General features: G+C 37.1%; 1 protein-coding gene and 1 pseudogene across 1 annotated transcript; both read right to left on the bottom strand.

Annotated features, from left to right (window-relative positions):
* Positions 1-13,671: 13,671 nt before the first annotated feature.
* On the bottom strand, positions 13,672-13,772 carry LOC118923304 (U6 spliceosomal RNA; annotated as a pseudogene).
* Positions 13,773-14,963: 1,191 nt separating this feature from the next.
* On the bottom strand, positions 14,964-15,781 carry SF3B5 (splicing factor 3b subunit 5). Its single transcript, XM_036906860.2, has one exon. The coding sequence runs from the start codon at positions 15,587-15,589 to the stop codon at positions 15,329-15,331; it is 261 nt and encodes an 86-aa protein (XP_036762755.1). The 5' UTR covers positions 15,590-15,781; the 3' UTR covers positions 14,964-15,328.
* Positions 15,782-19,785: the final 4,004 nt, after the last annotated feature.

Below are 19,785 nucleotides of genomic sequence, written 5' to 3'. Positions count from 1 at the left end.
CTTGCCCTACCCAACCTCCTGCCTGGCCAAGAGCCTCTCTCAGGTGGCCCCATGTCCCACAATACCTGGTAGGCAGACTTGGCCAGCACCAGAGTCCCCCACAAGCAGCACCTAACCCTGCCACACCAGGAGGGTGGCCCTGGAGGGTAGTGGAGTCCCCTAAAAATGGGTGTCTGCCCAGCCACATCCTCAGGCAGGCTGGGCCACACCAGCTTCCCTCGCCCTGGGGGGCCAGCCCTGCACACAGAGTGCCTACAACTGCAAGTGGACTTTCCAGCCAGCTACGCTGGGAATCAACCCTTCATACTGGCACACCCCCAGCAGCCATGGCCAGGCCTATGAGCCACATGGTCTGGGGGCCAGCCCCACTACCAGTGTGCCTGTAGCAACTGTGGCCAGTCCTCATGGACAGCTGCTCCAGGGGACAGTCCTGTACACCAGAAAGTCCTCATCAGCTTTGGCACAGCCACAACAGAAGGGTGCACACAGACCCCTGGGATACCAGGCTCAGGGGATCAGGGAATTTTCCCTACTAAGCCCACAGGACACCTTTTATATAAAGCCACACCATCGATGCTGGGAGATGTGGCTGATCTACTAATACATAGAAACAAACACATAGAGTTAGACAACATAAGAAGAAAGTAATATGTCCCAAGTTAAAGAACAAGATAAAACCTCAGAAAAAGAACTAAGTAAAACAGAGATAAGCAAGCTACCTGATATAGAGTTCAACATAACAGTCATAGAGATGCTTACTGAACTTGGGAGAGGAATGGATGAACACAGCGAGAACTCCAGCAAAGAAAATATAAAAAAGAATGGATCAGAGCTAAAGAATACAATAACTGAAGTGAAAAATACACATCAGGGAAAAAACTTTTTTAATGGCAGACCTCTGGGACAACATCAAATGTACTAACACTCACATTACCATGGCCCCAGAAGGCGAAGAGAAAGAAGGGCACAGAAAACCTACTTGAAGAAATATTGGCTGAGAACTTCCCTCCTGGCAAGGAAACACACATCCAAGTCCAAGAAGCAAGAAGGGTTCCAAAGAAGATGAATTAAAAGAGACCCACCCCAAGGCACATTAATATCAAAGTGTCAAAAGTTAAAGATAAAGAGAGAATCTTAAAAGCAGCGAGAGAAAAAAAAATATGTACAAAGGAACTCCCCCCCCATAAGACTATCAGCTGATTTTTTAGCAGCATGCCAGAAGGGAATGGCATGGTATATTCAAAGTGCTGAAAGGAAAAAACTGCAACCAAGAAAACTCTACTAGGCAAGGTTATCACTCAGAACGGAAGTTGAGATAAGGAGTTTCCCAGACACGCAAAAGCCAAAGGAGTTCACCAACACCAAATCAGTCCTACAAGAATGGTTAAAGGGACTTCTTTAAATAGAAAAGAAAAGGCCATACTAGAAATTTAAAAATTAAGAAACTAAAAATCAACTGGTGAAGGTAAGTGTATACTAAAGGTAATAGATCAACCCCCAGCTACCCAGTATGAAGTTTAAAGGACAAAAGTAGTAAAATTATCAAGATCTACAATAATTACTCAAGGGATACACAAAATAGTAAGATGTGAAATATGATGTCAAAAACAAAACATGGAAGTGGGGAGTAAAATTGTGATTTTAGAACCTACTTGAACTTAAACTGCCATCAACTTAAAATAGATTGGTATATAATTACAGTGTTATATATGAACCTCGTGGTAACCACAAATCAAATACCTATAGCAGATACACACAAATAGTAAAGAGAAGGAAATACACACATAACACTAAGGAAAGTCACCAAATAATATGGGAAGAGAGTAAGAGAACAAGAAAGTAAGGGGGAACTAAAAAAAAAAGGAAAGCAATTAACAAAGTAACAATATGTATGCATCTATTAATAATCACTTTAAATGTAAATGGATTCAATCAAAAGACATAGTGTGACTCAATGGATTAAGAAAACAAGACCCAGCTACATGTTGCCTACAGGAGACTCACTTCAGACTTGAAGATATATATACAGACTGAAAGTGAAGGGATAGAAAAAGATATTCCATACAAATGGGAATGGAAAAAAGGCTGGTAGCAATACTTATATCAGACAAAATAGACTTCAAAACAAAGACTGTAACAAGAGACAAGGAAGGGCATTATGTAATGATAAAGAAATCAATCCACAGGAGAATCTAACACTTGTAAGTATCTATACACCCAACATAGGGGCACCTAATACATAAAGCAAATATTAACAGACATAAAGGGAGAAATTCCCAGTGATATAATAATATTAGGGAACTTTAACAGTGATATACAGAAATTGCCAGTGATATGATACTAGTAGGACACTTTAACAACAAACTTACATAAATGGATAGATCACCCAGAAAATCAATAGGGAAACATTAGCCTTACATGATACATTAGACCATTTGGATTTAATGAATATACAGAGAGGGTGCACATGCAACATTCTCCAGGACAGATCACAGGTTAGACCATAAAACAAGTTTTAATAAATTTAAGGATTGAAATCAAATCAAGCATCTTTTCTAACCACAATGATATCAAACTAGAAATCAATTACAAGAAGAAAGCTGAGAAAAACAGAAACATGTGGAGGCTGAACAACTTGCTACCAAACAATCAATGGGTGAACCAAGAAATCAAAGAGGGAATCAAAAAATACCTTGAGACAAATGGAAATTGAAACAAAATGCTTCAAAATCTTTAAGATGCAGTAAAAGCCATTCTACGAGGGAAGATTATATTGATCTAGGCCTACCTCAAAAAACAAGAAAAAATCTCAAACAATCTAACCATCCAGCTAAAGGGACCAGAAAAAGAAGAACAAAGCCCAAAGTTAGTAAAAGGAACTAAATAATAAAAGATCAGAGTGAAAGTTAAATAGAGACCAAAAATAAAAGAAACCCAGAAAATCAATGAAACTAAGAGCTGGATCTTTGAAAGATAAACAAAGTTGGTAAACCTTTAGCCAGACTCATCAAGAAAAAAAAAGGGCCCAAATAATTAAAATCAGAAATTAAAGAGAAGTTACAACAATACCACAAAAATACAAAGACTCATAAGAGACTACTGTGAACAGTTGAAGGCCAACAAATGGGACAGCCTGGAAGAAATGGATAAATTTTTAGAAATATACAATCTTCCAAGGCTGAATCAGGAAGAGATAGAAAATCTGAACTGACCGATTACTCATAATGAAATTGAATTAAAAAAATCCCTCCGAAAAAACAAAGTTCAGAACTTGTGGCTTCATAAATGAATTCTAGCAAACATTTAAAGAACAGTTAATACCCTCTCAAACTGTTTTTTAAAACCTGTGAAAGGGACACTTCCAATCTTATTTCATAATACCAGCATTACCCTGATACCAAAACCAGACAAAAATACCACAAAAAAAGGAAAATTACAGGCCAGTATTACTAATGACATAGATGCAAATATCTTCAACAAAATATTAGCAAACTGAATTCAACAATATAGTAATGGGATCGTTCACTATGATCAAGTGTGATTTATTACAGGGATGCAAAGACAATCGGTTATCTACAAATCAATCAATGTGATACATCACATTAACAAAAAGGGTGAAAATCATATGATTATCTCAATAGATGCAGAAAAAGCAACTGACCAAATTCAACATCTATTTATGATAAAAACTCTAACGAAGTGGGCATAGAAGGAACATAGCACAATGACTTAACAGTTAAATGCTGAAAGCTTTTCCTCCAAGATCAGGAGAAAGACAAAGATGCCCACTCTTACCACTTTTATTCAACAAAGAATTAGAAGTCCTAGCCACAGCAACCAGACAAGAAAAATAGATAAAAGGCACCCAAATTGGTAAGGAACACAAAAAATTGTCATTATTTGCAGATGACATTATATTATATATAGAAAACCCTAAGGACTCCACCAAAAACCTATTAGAACTAATAAATGGATTCAGCAAAGTCACAGGATACAAAATCAATGTACAGAAATCTGTATATATAATGGCCATAAACCAGAATGAAATTTTGCCATTTGTGACAACATGGATGGGTCTAGAGGGTAAGTGTTCAGTGCAAGAAGTCACACAGAGAAAAACAACTAGTGTTTCACTTATAAGTGGAATATAAAAAACAAAAGAAATGAATAAGTAAAACAAAACAAAAACAGATTCATAGACAGACAGAAAATAATCATGGTTGCCAGAGTGGAGGGGAGTGAGGAAATGGGTAAAATAGGGGAAATAGATTAAAAGGTACAAACCTCCAGTAAAATAAGTAACTCATTGGGATGAAATTTACAGCATAGGGAATACAGTTAATAATATCATAACAACTTTGTATGGTGACAGATGGCATTTAGATTTGTCATGGTGATCACTTCATGTAAATAAATGTTAAATCAGTGTTTGTACACCTAAAGCTCATATAATACTGTCGCCAACTACACTTCAATTAAGAAAAGAATGCAGCTACCTGTTATAAATACCAAACAAACAAATAAATAAGATGCAATGTACAGCATATAGTTGACTAAACATTCAACAGACTTAGAATATGTATTTGTAGTGGGCAGCTATGGTTTATTTTTGTCCAACATCCATTCACTCTTCTCCTGATAACTGTCCCCCTATTTCTCTCAGTGGATTAACCCTCTTGCTTCTTATGGGGTCAGGTCCTCTGGAGGCCTTGGTTCCACTTGTAATCCAGGGTAGAACACATGACCAGGGTTAAATTAATCAATGTATGATTACCCCTGGCCAGAATGATTGGTTCAGGGGAAGTCTGAAGTTTGAACCTAAAAGTATGTGTATATTGCCTTGAGCTAGTGGTAGCCTTCAGGATATGAAGCAGCAGTGAGAAATTAGAAATATGAAATTGAGAGAAAAAAACACAAAGTTCTGGTCAGATGTTTGAGGCCTGGATCATGAAGCATTGGACAGAAGCCCTATGACTGGTTAGTGACATGAGCCCCTAAATTTCCTTTTTGCTACAGACAGTGTAGATCTCAATACCCTTCTTTTGCAAATGAAATAATCCTGATTTAGAATAGGAAAGACAAATCCCTAGGCATAAAGACACATTCAACAAATATTTATTGCATGCCTACTATATAGCAGCACTATGCTAGAAATTAATAAAATAGGCTTTCCACTCAAGCTCCTCTTAGGAAGGAAGGAGAAATCTTCCATCAGTCTTGTGCAAGTCAGTTTGACATTCTACCTGAACTCTTGTAAACTCTGAACAGGATAAATATGAATTTCATGTGAGTGATTTCATCAGGAGGAATTTCTGTATGTATACTAACAGATACAATTTGGACTTTTATTAACCACATATTTGTGGTTAAATGCTATCCTTTTGAAAACCATAATCTCTTATTTCAAAAAATTAAGCCACGACACCATTTAGAAAAGAGATTTAACGTTATCTCTTAAAACCAGCATTGCTGTTTCAAGGAAGCTGTTACTAAAGATATCCAAATGGAATTTAGAGGGTAGTTTGAATTAAATCTTAGGTTTATGTGCTGTGCACTACTGATATTCAAGATTCAGTTACTTGGTGAAAATTTGCAATAGAAAATATTCAACAGTTTAGGCTGAAAAACAAAGAAAATATGTGCTATTCTGGGTACAGCATTTGGTGTACAAATAATTGCCATATTCACTTCAATGTTTAACAAGGCGGAGATGAGACAACTGATGTTGATTATTAATGTGTGGGGTGTATAAAATTACAAGTAGTCTGCAATGGAAAGGTTCTGGCAATTTAGAGCTAGTCATAAGAAATTACACTATGTAAGCTCATAAGAATCAATATTATCAAATCTATCCTTAAGAAAAACAAGCATGAAAAATGAGTATTAATAATGAGCTATTATTAATACTAACTGGAATTTTAAAAATCAAAGACTAAGTGAAGACACAGAGTTTCAGCAGAAATCTATACATATAATATTATTTGACACTTAAAAATGGACGTGTGAGCCAATTGTCACCTTGGTAATTGCCTAGGACCTTGTTAAGTATGATGTGAGCTGTGGGTTTGTCATATATGGTCTTTATGATTACAGCGCACATGATGCCATTGGAACCACATGCTCTTTGGATGGCTCTCTGGTGACAGTATCCAGACAGTTTCATCTGCCTTCCCAGTAGAAACATTTCCAAGATTCTTGGCCTGTGTAGCATTGCAGTTTGTATCTCATTATAGAATTTGCATATATTGCCAGCAACCAAAGTGAGTGGATTAAATAGTTAATAAATCCAAGACTATGGTCTCATTTTAAAAAATGGTTTCTTTCATTAAATCCATAACCCTTAAAGTTTTTTTCAGAAATTTGATACAAAATATGAATAATCAGCTCGAATATAATTCATACATTAAGCATACTCAAGTGCTCCCAATACAAATGAATAACCCCTACAATCTGCTTCTACTGTACCACCCATTAAAGTAAATAAATATTATCTAGCATTCAATTTTCCATTAGTAATGCTTATTTTATTGAAAAAAATGTGTGCTATCAAACTATGGAATCCTTTACACAAATATGTCTTACTTACTACCTTAAAAGTTCATGTCTCTATGACACAAACTTCAGAGTGTATGAAATTTAATTAGTACAACATGTCTTAATATGTGAATTCTAAAGAAGTTCCAGGGCTGAGAGAAAAGGTTAAAAATGTATTGGCTTTACTACACTAATTATCTGTTATGTTTCTTATCACAGAACAGCAAGAATCAAGAGGAGATAAATGGGCAGAGAGATAGTACAAAAGCCAAATACCAAAGAGACAGAGAAAAAATGAATGTCAAATCAGCTTACCACCTCATGAATGTAAATATACTGACTTTTTACAATTCAGACTCTAATAGCTACAGGACTATTTAAATTAATTGGAAAACAAGGTACATATTTAGTTCCATGCTATCACATTATATTCATCAACCCCAAAGTGGGTCCTTACTGAGATGTATTTATCTTAGATTTCATTTTCCATATATCAGTAATTATTTTCTGCTGCATATGGGAGGATATTTTGTTTTTAGCAAACTGTCCTTTCCCCAAGAAACAAAGAGTAAAAATTCCTATGTAATCCTGTAAAAATGATAGTGTGAAATTGCTTACTCAATCAAAAATGTATTTTGAGATTTAGCTTGAGGCTTGCATTTTATATGAAATTGTCAGTTATCTGAGGATTATTCACATTGCTTATTCACAGGCCAAGTGATAGGAACAAGTGTGCATTTCTTTGAAAGATGTTGAGGCTAAAACAACCACCACACCTTTCATGCTTATCATACTTGACAGAACAAGTCACTTAGGTGAGGTTTTTAACACCTCATAAAACACTCAGTTCTATTTAAGCCTAAAGAGTGGAAAGATTCATCATCAACCTATGTTCAGCATTTTCTGCACCCATCTCAGCTTTACCCAATCCCCATTGTTCCTTGTGTATTTGTTCATCTGTTCATTCACTTAATCATCAATGAATACTGTTATTGAGTGTCCACTATTCTAGAGTCTGGAGATCCACTGATGTACTGTTTCCTTGTAAATTGTGACCTTATTTTTATCATCTTTATATCCATTTGACAGCTAGGACTGTTCTTTGCATGATTCAATGACAGGCCCTATCAGTGCTGTTGGCTAACAAATATTTTTAAATCATCTGTAGTATATTGAATGTTAAGCTAGGTGATGGACAATATCAGCTAAAATCGTTGTCCTTGCTTAATAATGCTTTGCCATCTAAAGTTCGAGTTAACCTACCAGGAAGAAACAAATAATAAAAGATGCTGAAGCCCTCAATCTCATAGGAAAAAACACATTTTGTTCTTTCTTTTAAACTCATTTTTTAGAAAATTTCTTCTAAGGCTGGTTTTTTTTTTGCCAGATGGGATGGAATAAATCAGGATAAAGGAAGGTCTCTTGCAAAAGAGGTAGGGATGATAAAATGCTGACTGGGGGTGTACAATATAATACTATATACATATACACAGCTTTATAAAGACATAATTCACATATCATACAATTCACCAATTTAAAGTGTATAATTCAATTGTTTTTATATACTACATTAATTTTTTTTAATTGTGGTAAAATACATATAAAATCTGTCACTTTAATAATTTTTAAGTGTATAACTCACCAGCATTAATTACAGTCATAATGGTATTACCAGCCACCACTATCTTTTCCAAAACTTCTTCATCACCCTAAACAAAAATTATATAACTAGTAAGTAATAACTGCCCATTGTTTCTCCTCACAACCCCTGGTAACCACTAATCAACTTTCTGTCTCTATGAATTTAGGTACCTCATAAAATGGAATCACACTATATTTGTCTTCTTGGGTTTCCTTGATTTCATTTAATATAATGTCTTAGAGATTCATCTATGCTGTAACATGTACCAGAAATTCATTACTTTTCATAGTTGAATGATATTCCATTACATGTATGTGTCATTTTATTTATTAATCTGTTGATAGACACTTGGATTATTTCCACATTTTGGCTATTCTGAATAATGCTGCATTGAACATACATAAGTGTACAAACATTTGCTCAAGTTCTTGCTTTCAATTATTTGGATATATATCTATTTATGTAATATGGTTATTATATATTTACTTTTTGAGGAACAACCAAACATTTCATTTGTATAGTTTTAAAAAACACAGAACACTTTTATATATTATTTATCTATGTATCTATCATCTATCTAGATACATGTTTATTTTCATGGGTACACTGGAAGAACACTCACAGAGATTATTTTGGTGAGGATATGGGATGGACATGAGGAAAGAGGAAAACTAGGTTAGGAGTGGTCACAGGAGTAAACACTAGTTTTTATCTGTAATGCTTCCTTTCATTTTTTAGAAGGGCCACATATACATCATTTGCAAAATCATTTTAAAAGTAGGAAAGTAAATTTGGAAAAGGGGGCAAAGTTGACAAAATATAAAGTTGTCAATTTGATAGAAGGAATATCCATGTTATATTATTCTTGGTTGCTTTCTTATGTTTTTAATTAGAAAGAGACGATTTTTTCAAAAAAGTACATGTCACTTGATTCTCATATCAAAATTGATGAAGGAGATAGGACCGTGCTATTATCCTCATCGTACAAGGCAGACTTCTGAGACAGAGTAGTGGCCCGGGACCGGAGAGCAGGGCTCTGGTCTGCTGGTAGAGGGCCTGGAAGAGACAGAGGCTGAGGACGTGAGCACCGCTGCGGGTGTGAGCTCTCTGGTGCTGTGTACCACAAACCCTAAAATGATCTACTTAACTTCCCCCCATTTTTAGTGGCATGAGGACATTTCTGTTTTGAAGGCCACTGCTTTTGTGAGGAGACATGGAGGAAGACAGGATAAAGTTCATTAAAGCAGGAGGATAGAGTGATAAGAGGGAGGCAGGGGACAAGATAATAATAACTCAGAACAGTGGGTAGGAAATGAGGGAAGTGGAGGGAAGGAAGGATTCTGAGGTAAGACAGATCAGAGACAGAGCTTCAAAGGCCATTTGTAGCAGACCATTTGTGGCAGTGTGGAAGGTGAGACGGATTTTTCCCTGTCTTGATTTCCTACCAGCACCCCTTCCCCCTTCCCTGTTTCCACCATTTCCGTGCCAAGTGACTGAGTGGGGAGGTACGTGTGATGTGTGTACTGCAGGTAAGGAAAATGAAGGAGATGGGGAGCCTGGAAAGAATGTGAGATGTGCGATAAAAAGCCAGTTAAGAACAAATTGTCATCTCTCTGAAGACAGATCAACTGCTGGCTGACAGATCATTCACTAGAGGCTTTATAAGTATTCATCTTCCAGACACTAATAAAATTAGTGAGTAAAAATTTCCAATTCCTTAATAAAATTGTTTTTCTCATTCCCTTGCACTGGAAAAGAATGAGTCTTAAATAGGTTCATAACTAATTTGTGCATTATAATTAAGTCTCTTTCCTTTCTAATATCTTTAAGCTGCTAGTCTGGGAGAGATGAAAAGACTCAGAGCTGAGAACAAAGAACTCTTCACTCACAAAGGTGTTCACTTTGAGCAGAGGGAACTGCAATCCACGGAGGAAAAGGAAAGTTAGCGTGGGTACGAGTTCCACGTACACAAATTCATTTTCCTCAAGCCCAGAGTTGAATGCATTTCTTTACCCAAATTTCTTCCTTTGCCAAAAGCAGTCTACCCTCAAAATATTTCTCAGAATTATGTTGGTATTTCTTGAGAAAAGTCCAAGATCAAAAGTCGAAGAAATGTTGAGCTAAACAAAATTTCTTACTGAAGAACTTTAAAAAACGAATCTGAAGCATTCATCTTCAAGGTTGAGGCATCACTGAAACTTATTTAACAAAGATATTCCCTTTCCCTTATCTCTCTCCACCTCCCCCCAAATCTGTAACTTCATGGAATTAGAATTCTGTGAAGCATAATTTTGGAAAGTTTGACCTGCCCTGTGAAGAGGCTGGGGGTTGGAATCACCCGAGTGTAACTCCCTGTCCTACCACTTACTAGCTGAGTGATGTTAAGCAAACAACTTACATTCTCTTGTGTCTGTTTGCTTACTGATAAACTGGGGTAATACAATTCTCAGGGTTATTGTAAAGATTAATTGAGATAATTTATGTAAGTTTTTGGTGCATAGTGAGCACTCAGTAAATAGCAGCTGTTCTGTCATTATTATACCAGGATTTGGGCCTTAACTTGATTTTTTCAGTCTTACGAAGAATCCAGGCACCAAAGAGTGGAGGATCTTAGTAACCATCGGAAGTTAATGGGAGTAATGGAACAGTTTTAAATAGGAATAAATGAATGACTTCTGCCCTTACTAGGGCAGCTGCTAATATTCTGAGGCTCATAAAGCCTTGTGCTTGTCTTAATACATATAAATGCTTTATTACTTGAGTTCCTGCCTAAAAGCTTTTTTCTCAACAATGTCTTCATCCTTTCCCTCACTGGCAGCTTGCAGTAATCTTTTCCTGTAAACACTATAGCCTTTTTTCTATATCTTTCTTTAGCACTTACACTTGCTACTACAAATCAGTTATTTATCTGCTACTGAATTTATTTCCCCAAGTAACATCGTTTTAAGGGCAGGGTCCACATTTTGCTCCATCCTTGCAAACATAACAGTGATTTGTAGTATTCATACATACTTGTCAAATGAAAAACATGCTTATCCTTTCTAGTTCACAAAGTGGTTTATTTTAATCACATCACTGTAAACATAGGAAGAGTTGATTTTCTCCCAAGTTAGAAGGAAATTTCCAAGTTTTGCTCTTTTTCCAAAAAAGCGTATGCTGCCCTCCTGTGTTTGATACAAATATTACTTTATACCAGAACAAAACAGAATGACTGGCTCAATTAAATTTAGTTGGACAGCATTTTGTTTATCTTCAGATCCTTAAATGGATTTTTTTTCCCTACACAAATTATTATCCTTCCCATTAAAATTATCTTTATTCAATATATTTGAATACGTTTTTTACTTAATATTACATATGAACTATCATGTTGGTCTGATATTCCTTCAGTATAATCTACTACATTTTTACTATTTCCATTTTTCATCAACAACTAACTTCAAAATATTTTAATATGATTTGTATACACTCGGCCTGCTTGGGCAACAGCATATTTAAGGCTTTGTATTTTGAAACTAGTTTCAAATCCTGGTTCAAAGTCACAGAGTAATTGTGTGGCCTTGGGCAAGTTATTTTTCTGAACCTGTTCCATCTGTATAACAAAGATCATACCTCCCAAAGACAATGTAAAATAAAACCCTTAGACACCATAGACGCTATCAGTAGGGTAGCCATTGTTACTATTCAGCAATTGCATTTTCAAATCTCTTAGGTATTACCTATTTTGGTGAAGTTAAAGGCTGCCTAAGAATATGAATTAGAATGAGCCCCACATATGATCTGGATTAAGTTCTTTCCATATTCAACAGTCAACATTTATTCAACATTTGTGATGTGCCAGGAACTGTTCTTGATACAGGCAGTTGAGATATAAACAGACCAAAATCCTTGTCCTTATGAAATCCAACAATACAAATCCTAGCTAGTTTATGGAGGTTACTCTAAGTTACTTTCTTCCACATTCTTGCAGTTCTTATTCTCCAAGTACATATTTGATTCTTTATATAAGCTATCCTGTACTTCATACCCAGTCCCTTCCTCTATCTACAATGCAGATGTAATGTCTCTTGATCTACTGCCACAGCCTCCAATTAGGGACAGAGGCTCACTCTCACACACTTTGTATACCTTTATCAGAATTTTGTAAGGATGGAATTTATAGCCTGACTCTCTCCTATTCTTTAAAGGGGAAAAAAAAGCATTAGTGTTGATACTTTCATTTAATTGCTGACAGTTACAATCTATTCTGTTACCTTACCTCACTCCGTTCTCAACACAGCAACTAAAGGGGTCCTCTGATATAGCAGCTTGTTTTCCTTGAAGTGATGGCCCATTTCTTTGATTTTTTGAGAAAATACCTGCCAAGCAGTCAAGTCTAAATAACTATAGTTTAATCTACTATCAGCCTGTCAGTTTTTTTCCAAGCAAAAATGGTGGGAAAGGAATTTTAGGGAATCTGTGAAGTCAATACTATTTTCATAGTAATACTAAGATTTTATTTGCAGTTTTCATAGTGTTAACATTTGTCCAGATGGCACAAAAGCAGTAGTGTAGTGAGTAAACTAGCACTGAACATGAATCAAGGCAGTGGCACCAAAGTACTAGGATTCTTTGTATGCTCCACAGCCATGTATCTCAAAAAAAAAAAACACAAAACCACAAAAACTCAGTTTCACTTAAAAATATCCTTGATGAAGCAGCAAAAGGTACTAATTTTATGAACTGTTAGTCTTTGCTGACACATCTTTTTAAGTATTTCATGTAACATTGGGTGTATGCATAAAGTATTTCTGCTGCCACCAAAGTGCACTGGGTTTCTCAAGGGAAAGCACTCATCATTTGAGTTGCAAACTGAACCGGCTACTTTGTTTTTGTCTCAAGGAACACCATTTTTACTTGAAAGACTGACAAACTATAGTTATTCAGAATCAGGTATTTGGCAGGCATTTTCTTGAAAATGAACCAAGTGGATCTATCACTTCAAGGAAAATAAGAGACAGTACTTGCCACCAAGATGAAACTTAAGCTATCAAGCAAAAACTTAAGATTGTGAAAACTAGTACCATTATGGTGAATTTTCCGGCTTCCCGATACTATAAGACGTTCCTGATGAGCTCAGTGGTAGTAATAACTGTGACTTTTTAATATGTATAATGAAATGTGTCAGCATTAAAGGGCCTGTATAACGTATGACATTACAAAATCACATAGGGATAAAAGATCCAATCAAAGTTCAAGACAGTTGAATGAATCTTAATGTCATAGAAAATGAAAAGTTTACTGATCAGATTCCATATTATAACTAACTTTTAACAAATTACAACTTGGGTTTTGCTAAAGTATCAAGGAATATCCACAATTATTTGAAAAGGCTATTCAAATAGTCCTCCTTTCCCATATATTTATGTGAAATGAACTTTTTCAAATTTCAAATCCCAGTAGTCCAAATACAGAGGTGGATAAGAGAATCCAGCTGTCTTCTTTTACATACATACATATATATAGAAAGCTTCACGAATTTGCATGTCATCCTTGCCCAGAAGCCATGCTTATGTTCTCTGTATTGTGCCAATTAGTGTATGTGCTGCCAAAGCATTCTTTTAAGCCAGATCCTGAAGACACCTGAAAAAAAAACTTTTTAAAGCCTTTCTTCTCCCTATTATGTTTTGGAAAACAGCTATTTTTCATTAAATAAAAAGTTTTTTCTAAAGTCTATGGTTTAATATTGTTATTTTAAAACAAATTACTAAATATTTAAAATTTTTCAGTTCTAATTTCTAATTTGGTAAACATCAACAGCTGTAACCCTCATAAAGGCTGTGTGGAGTCTTCAAGAATTCCTAAGAATAATGGCATCCTAGGGCCAAATTATTTGAAAACCACTGATCTAAAATATGTCAGATCACATCACTTAATTATCTCACAATGGCTCCCATTTCCCTCAGAAGTTAAGTTCTTACACTGGCCTGCTGGATCCACTCTTTTCTGTTCTCCTTCCATTACCTATCCCTCTGCTCTTGGTCTTCACTCCCTCCAGCCATACTTGCTTCTGCTGTTCCTCCAATAAGCCAGACACAATCCCAGCATTAGGACCATTGCATTGGCAGTTATCTATGCCTGGTAAGCAACTTCCCCAGTTTTCTGCATGACTATCTCCCTCATTTCCCTAAGGTCTTAGCTGAAATGTCACCATCTCAATAGTCTAACATGAGAATCCTGTTTAAAATGCAGTCCTACCACTACTCCCATTCTCCACAGCATCTAACATTTGCTTACTTATGTCTACGATTTGTGTGGCTTCCCTTCCCTCCACCAGTATTAAGCCTCAAGAGTGTGGAAAAATGCCCACCACATTGAGCCCAACACGTATTTGTTAAATGTTGAAAGAACTCGTTTGACAGTTTGTCATTTCTCAAGAAATGTCAATAAAATTCCAAGAAAAAGAGACGATGCAATTTACAAAGGCACGAGAGGACAATGCCAACAAAGATTTTCTGGGTGGGAGAAAAAGGAGGTGGGCTACAAAGACCACAAACCTCAATACTGAAGGCATTATGTATCTGAAAAAAGGTCTTGGGAGAAGTCGGGGTTGGGAATATTATAAAGGTTATGCAGGGAGGATTTAAGTGTCTGGGGCAATGAACGCTGGCCCAGCCTTTGTGTAGCCGACAAACCCCTCCCTAGATGCCCCCACCCCCTCCACAACCCCCGCCTCCTATAAAATCATAGCCCTCAGAGCTCTCCCTGGATCCCATCATCCGAACACAAGTAGTCCACACCAAGAGAATGAAACATTTCTAAACTTTATGGAAAAAGCAGAGACGACAAACAACTAGCCAAAAACGGGCCTCCAACTCCAGTCTCACTCCAGCGCCGTCTTCCCGAACGCTCGCTGGCTTTGGGATCTCTGCACCGTCAAAGTTCCCAGATGTCCCGACGGGATTCCAACGCTGTGTTCCGAAGGCTCCACAGGAAGGCAGGTCTGGCGGGTTCCCCACACGCCCCCGGGTAACCACATCTGAACAGAGAAAGAACGAGAAGCAGGAGCCCTGGAAAATCAGTCCACTTGGGGCAGGAACGCGCGGGAAGGACGACAAACGCGAAGAACTCAGGAAGAGGTGTTTCCGCACGGCGGTGACGAAAAACCGGAACTCAGTTCTCCTCCGGCTTGTCGGCAGGCGGCCCGCAAGGCTGCAGCATCTTCTCCATCAAATTGAAGCGGACTCGCGCTTTGCTCTCGTTCTCCGCAATGGCGAAGTAGTTCAGAAGGTCGAAGTGGCCCATGTAGGAGCAGTAGGAGTCACGGTGCTGGTTCACCAGCCACTCCCACTTGGTGGTGTCGGCGTGGCCGGTGCCGATGTACTTGGACTGCAGATGCTCCAGTTGGCTGTGGATGGTGTAGCGGTCTGTCATCTCGCCGCTTTCCTCTTTGCTCCCAAGTCACAGGCCGCAGACCAGGAGGAGACGCTCTAGTTTCACGCCGCACAGAGCCCACGACAGTCTCAAGCTGGTCCTTTCAGAACCTCGAGAGCCCCCGCAGGCGCAGGCGAATAGCGTCACAGCGACGAACATGCGCGGACTCGCGGTCGTAGGGCTCAGAGGGGGAAGCGGAAGTGTATTCTGTCACGGAATTGGAGTTGCCTAGACGACGCCATAAATTGGCCGCCCTTGTACAGAGCCCCGCCCCCTTCGTAGAGCGTTGCATGATGGTTCATTTAGTGACGCTTTTTTCTACCAGGGAGCTTTGCATGCTGGGACTTGTGGTCTCTGAGGGTTCCTGCGCGCAGGCTGCTGGGACCGCTCGTTGCCGTCTGAGGCGGTGGGCGGCCGGATGAAGGTCGCTGTTGGGAAAGAGTGGGTCTTATTTGAGCGATTTGGCACTGAAAAGAAATGGGAAACAACTAGGACGCGGCTGCCGGCACCGGGGAAAATGAACGCAGTATAATTCTGATTTCGCGGCTAACGGCGCGGCGCATGGCAGCCCCTTCACAACCAGGGTTAGATAACCCTGAAAGTCAGAAATGCGAGTTCTGGCCCCAGCTATGTCTCTTACAAGTTGCGCGGAGTCAGTTATTTCTACGCCTGCAGAGCCGTTTCCTGCCTGGTGACCGAGCTACGGTACCAGTCCGACACGTTCCGGCCGCCACACCGAATCCCTTGTTCCTTTCCAGCCTCTTTGACGCCCTCCCTGCCAGTCCTCACCCGACCCTGCACGCCCCAGCCCGCACTTCTCAGTCCTCCGTGCTCCTCGTCCCTCCAGTCTTCGTACTAGCTGTTGCCTCTATTTGGAATGCTTTTGTTGTTGGCAAACACTTCTCTCTGCAAGTCAGCTCACAAGCATCTCCCTGCAGTCGGCTTTGGTTATTCCTTCCCTTTTTCATCTCTTTGTTATGATCGCTTTTACCCTAATTTTTGGTTTAAGAACTAACTCAAACAAACTGCCTGAGAAAAGTGGTTACTCTTTAAAAGTACCGTCCATCGTATGCTTTTTTTAAAATATATTTTTATGATATCCTAGCAGAAATTGTACTCTTAAAAAACATTTGATGGACTGAACAACTGTATGACGGCCAAATAGAAGGAACTCTTTATTGGGAGAAAGATAACTTTAAAACTGGTACAAAGTTGCATTTATGTAAGAATAATAAGTCTAGAGATGTAATTAATGTACAGCATGATGATTATAGTTAATACAGTATTGAATACTGGGAATTGGTTCAGAGTAGATTTTAGATGCTCTTACCACACACACACAAAGGTAACTGTGAGGAAATGTATTAGTTGATAAGCTTGACTAGTAATCATTTCACTATGTATTTGTATATGAAATCATGTTCACACACCGTAAACATACACAATGTTTATTTCTAAAGAAAACTACAAAAATATGGAATCAAATGCCTGTACCAAAAATGAAAGAAAAAAAGTCTTATTCTTCAGGTTAAGCTTTGTTGTAATAAACATTTCATTTCTAAAATGTAGGCACTATTATAAGGCATACCTGTCGATTCACCATCCAGATTTATCAAATCTTGCCATTTTGCCATTTTGTATCCAGCTTTTTATTTTGTTTTTTTAAATAAATAAAACTATAAAAATAAACTAAGTTCTCTGTGTTCTCCTACCTAATCTGTTCATTTCAGGATACTATCTTGAATTTAGAGTTGATCATTTTTGAGTCTATTGTTTCCTGAAAGTTTGTATGTCCAGGAACAATAGGTGTTACTGTTACGCATGTTTTAAAACTTATGGAAATGACACCCTGTATGTCTTGTTAGGAAAGTTGTTTTTTCCCCTTGTTGGGAAAATATGTACCTTTAGTTCATTTTTGCTGGTGTGTAGTATGCTACTGAATTAATATACTCTTAACATGTCCATTCTCTCAATAATGGACATTTATTTTCACATTTTTGATATAAGAAACAATGCTGTAATGAATATTTTTGTACATATATTCTTATACATGTGGATGTTAGGGCATATATATAGGACTATAGTTGTTGCTTCAAGCTTTGCTAGATACTGTGAAATTCTTCTCCAAAGTTGTTACATCAATAGGTTCTGTCACGAAGAGAATGAGAATTCTTTTTGATTCACATCCTTCCCAAAACTTCGTGTCCTCATTAAAAAATTTTTCAAATCTGATAGGTGGAATGGGGCTTTATTGTGCTTTTGATGTTCAATCCCTGCTTACTACGGAGATTGGGCATGTTTTTTATGAGTTTATTGGCCTGCTACATTTCTGCCTCTGTGAATCACATATTCATATTCTTTGCCCATTTTCTTATTGGGATGTTTGTCTTTCTCTTACTAATTTTTTTAGGGAATCTTCATGTATTCAGAATACCAGGCTTGCCAGTTACATACAGTGAAAATATTTTTTTCCTCTCTGTGCCTCATCTTTATCTTTTTTTTAATGGTATCTTTTCTTATTCAGAAGTTAATTTAAAGTAGTCAAATGTATCAGCTTTTATGATTTATGCTTTTTGCTTTGGTTTAAAAAATGAAATCAAGCAAAACTCTTCTACCCCAGAGTCAAAAAAGAAATAGTTTTCTTCATTTTTCCTATAAGTTTTAGGATTTTAGTTTTAATATTTATTTTTTAACACAGCTGGAAGTTTTCTTTTATGTTTTACTTTAGGGATATATTAAAAAATATTTATCTAGTTCCAAGTGATAACCATCATTCATTAAACAGTACATCTTTACTCAATATTAGTGCGTCTATGTTATAAGTGTAAGTCTGTTTCTGGGGTATTCTGTTCATTAGTCTTGTCTATACCCGCACCAGTAACATGAGATTTTCGTTACTGTACTTTTATCATAAGTCTTAATATGTGACAGGGTGAATGCCTGTACAATTTCCTTCTATCATAAATGTCTTAGCTTATTCATGATTCTTTGCTCTTCCATATGAATTTAGGATTGTCAGTAAAATCTTCATGGAAATTGTGGTTGTGTAGTCAAAACAAAGCCATGAAAATATTATTTCCATATCATTAGGAATGATTCTCAGGATTGAGAGAATTCCTCAAATTCAAAGGCCTTTAGAGCTAGAAAAGACATTTACATACATTAATTAAGAGCCACCGTGTATTAGTTTGCTAGGGCTGCCAAAACAAAAGTACCATAGATTGGGTGGCTTAAACAATAGACATTTACTTCCTCACAAGTCTGGAAACTTAGAAATCCAAGATCAAGGCTTCTCTCCTTGGCCTCATGGCCATCTATGTCTTCAGCGGTTTTTCCCCCTTTATGTGTCTAATTTCCTCTTATAAAGACACCAGTCACATTAGGGTCCACCCATATGACCTCATTTTATGTTAAGGCCTTACCTACAGATGCAGTCATATTCTGAGTTACTGGGGGTTAGAACCTCATCATATAAGTTTGGAGTGTATGGGGGGTGCGGGGAGGGGGAGAGGATTCACAATTCAGCCATAATGGTTTCATACAGCAATGTGAAATACATAAGAGAATTTGTTTCTTTTTACATATTTGTAAATTTATTTAGATTTGTGAAAATAAGTTAAGCATTCAAAAGGTTTTATTGAGTCAATTGCAATACTTATGAGGAAAATGAAATGTATTACATTAATAATGATTGTGAAAATTTGTTAGGCTAATAAACAGTCTACAATTTTTATCTGAGCTCAAAAGCTTAAGGGAAAAAGGCAGTTTCTCAATCTATAACTTTAATAAATTGAAAATTAACTTTTAAAGTCTAAATAAAATCTGAACAGTATTCTGAACATTTCTCCAAGTGACCCTCAAAGGCGTAAAATAAAACAAAATAAAAAATCCCTCCATTTAACAAGATCAGCTTGCAAAAACACATAAACCCTGCTGAAATTTTAATTGTAATTTCACTGAATCTATAGATTTATTTGGGGAGAATTCTTAACTATATTGAGTTTTCTAATCTATGCACATAATAAATATTAGCATTTATTTATATCTACTTTTTTTTTACTTTAAATAAAACTTGTATAATCTTCTCCATACCAGCTTATCAAATCTGTTAGATTTATTCCTAGGTTATCTCCTATTTATGCTTAAAGATGTTCCTTATGGGTCTTAAATTGTGACTAGTACGCAATATCACAGTT

The sequence above is a fragment of the Manis pentadactyla genome, chromosome 12 (genome assembly GCF_030020395.1).
Source record: "Manis pentadactyla isolate mManPen7 chromosome 12, mManPen7.hap1, whole genome shotgun sequence".
NCBI lineage: Eukaryota > Metazoa > Chordata > Mammalia > Pholidota > Manidae > Manis > Manis pentadactyla.
This window is presented reverse-complemented; position numbering and strand designations above follow the sequence as displayed.

Bases quoted from the DNA above. Each gene is read 5' to 3' on its own strand.
- SF3B5 (XM_036906860.2), bottom strand. From the start codon at position 15,589: ATGACAGACCGCTACACCATCCACAGCCAACTGGAGCATCTGCAGTCC.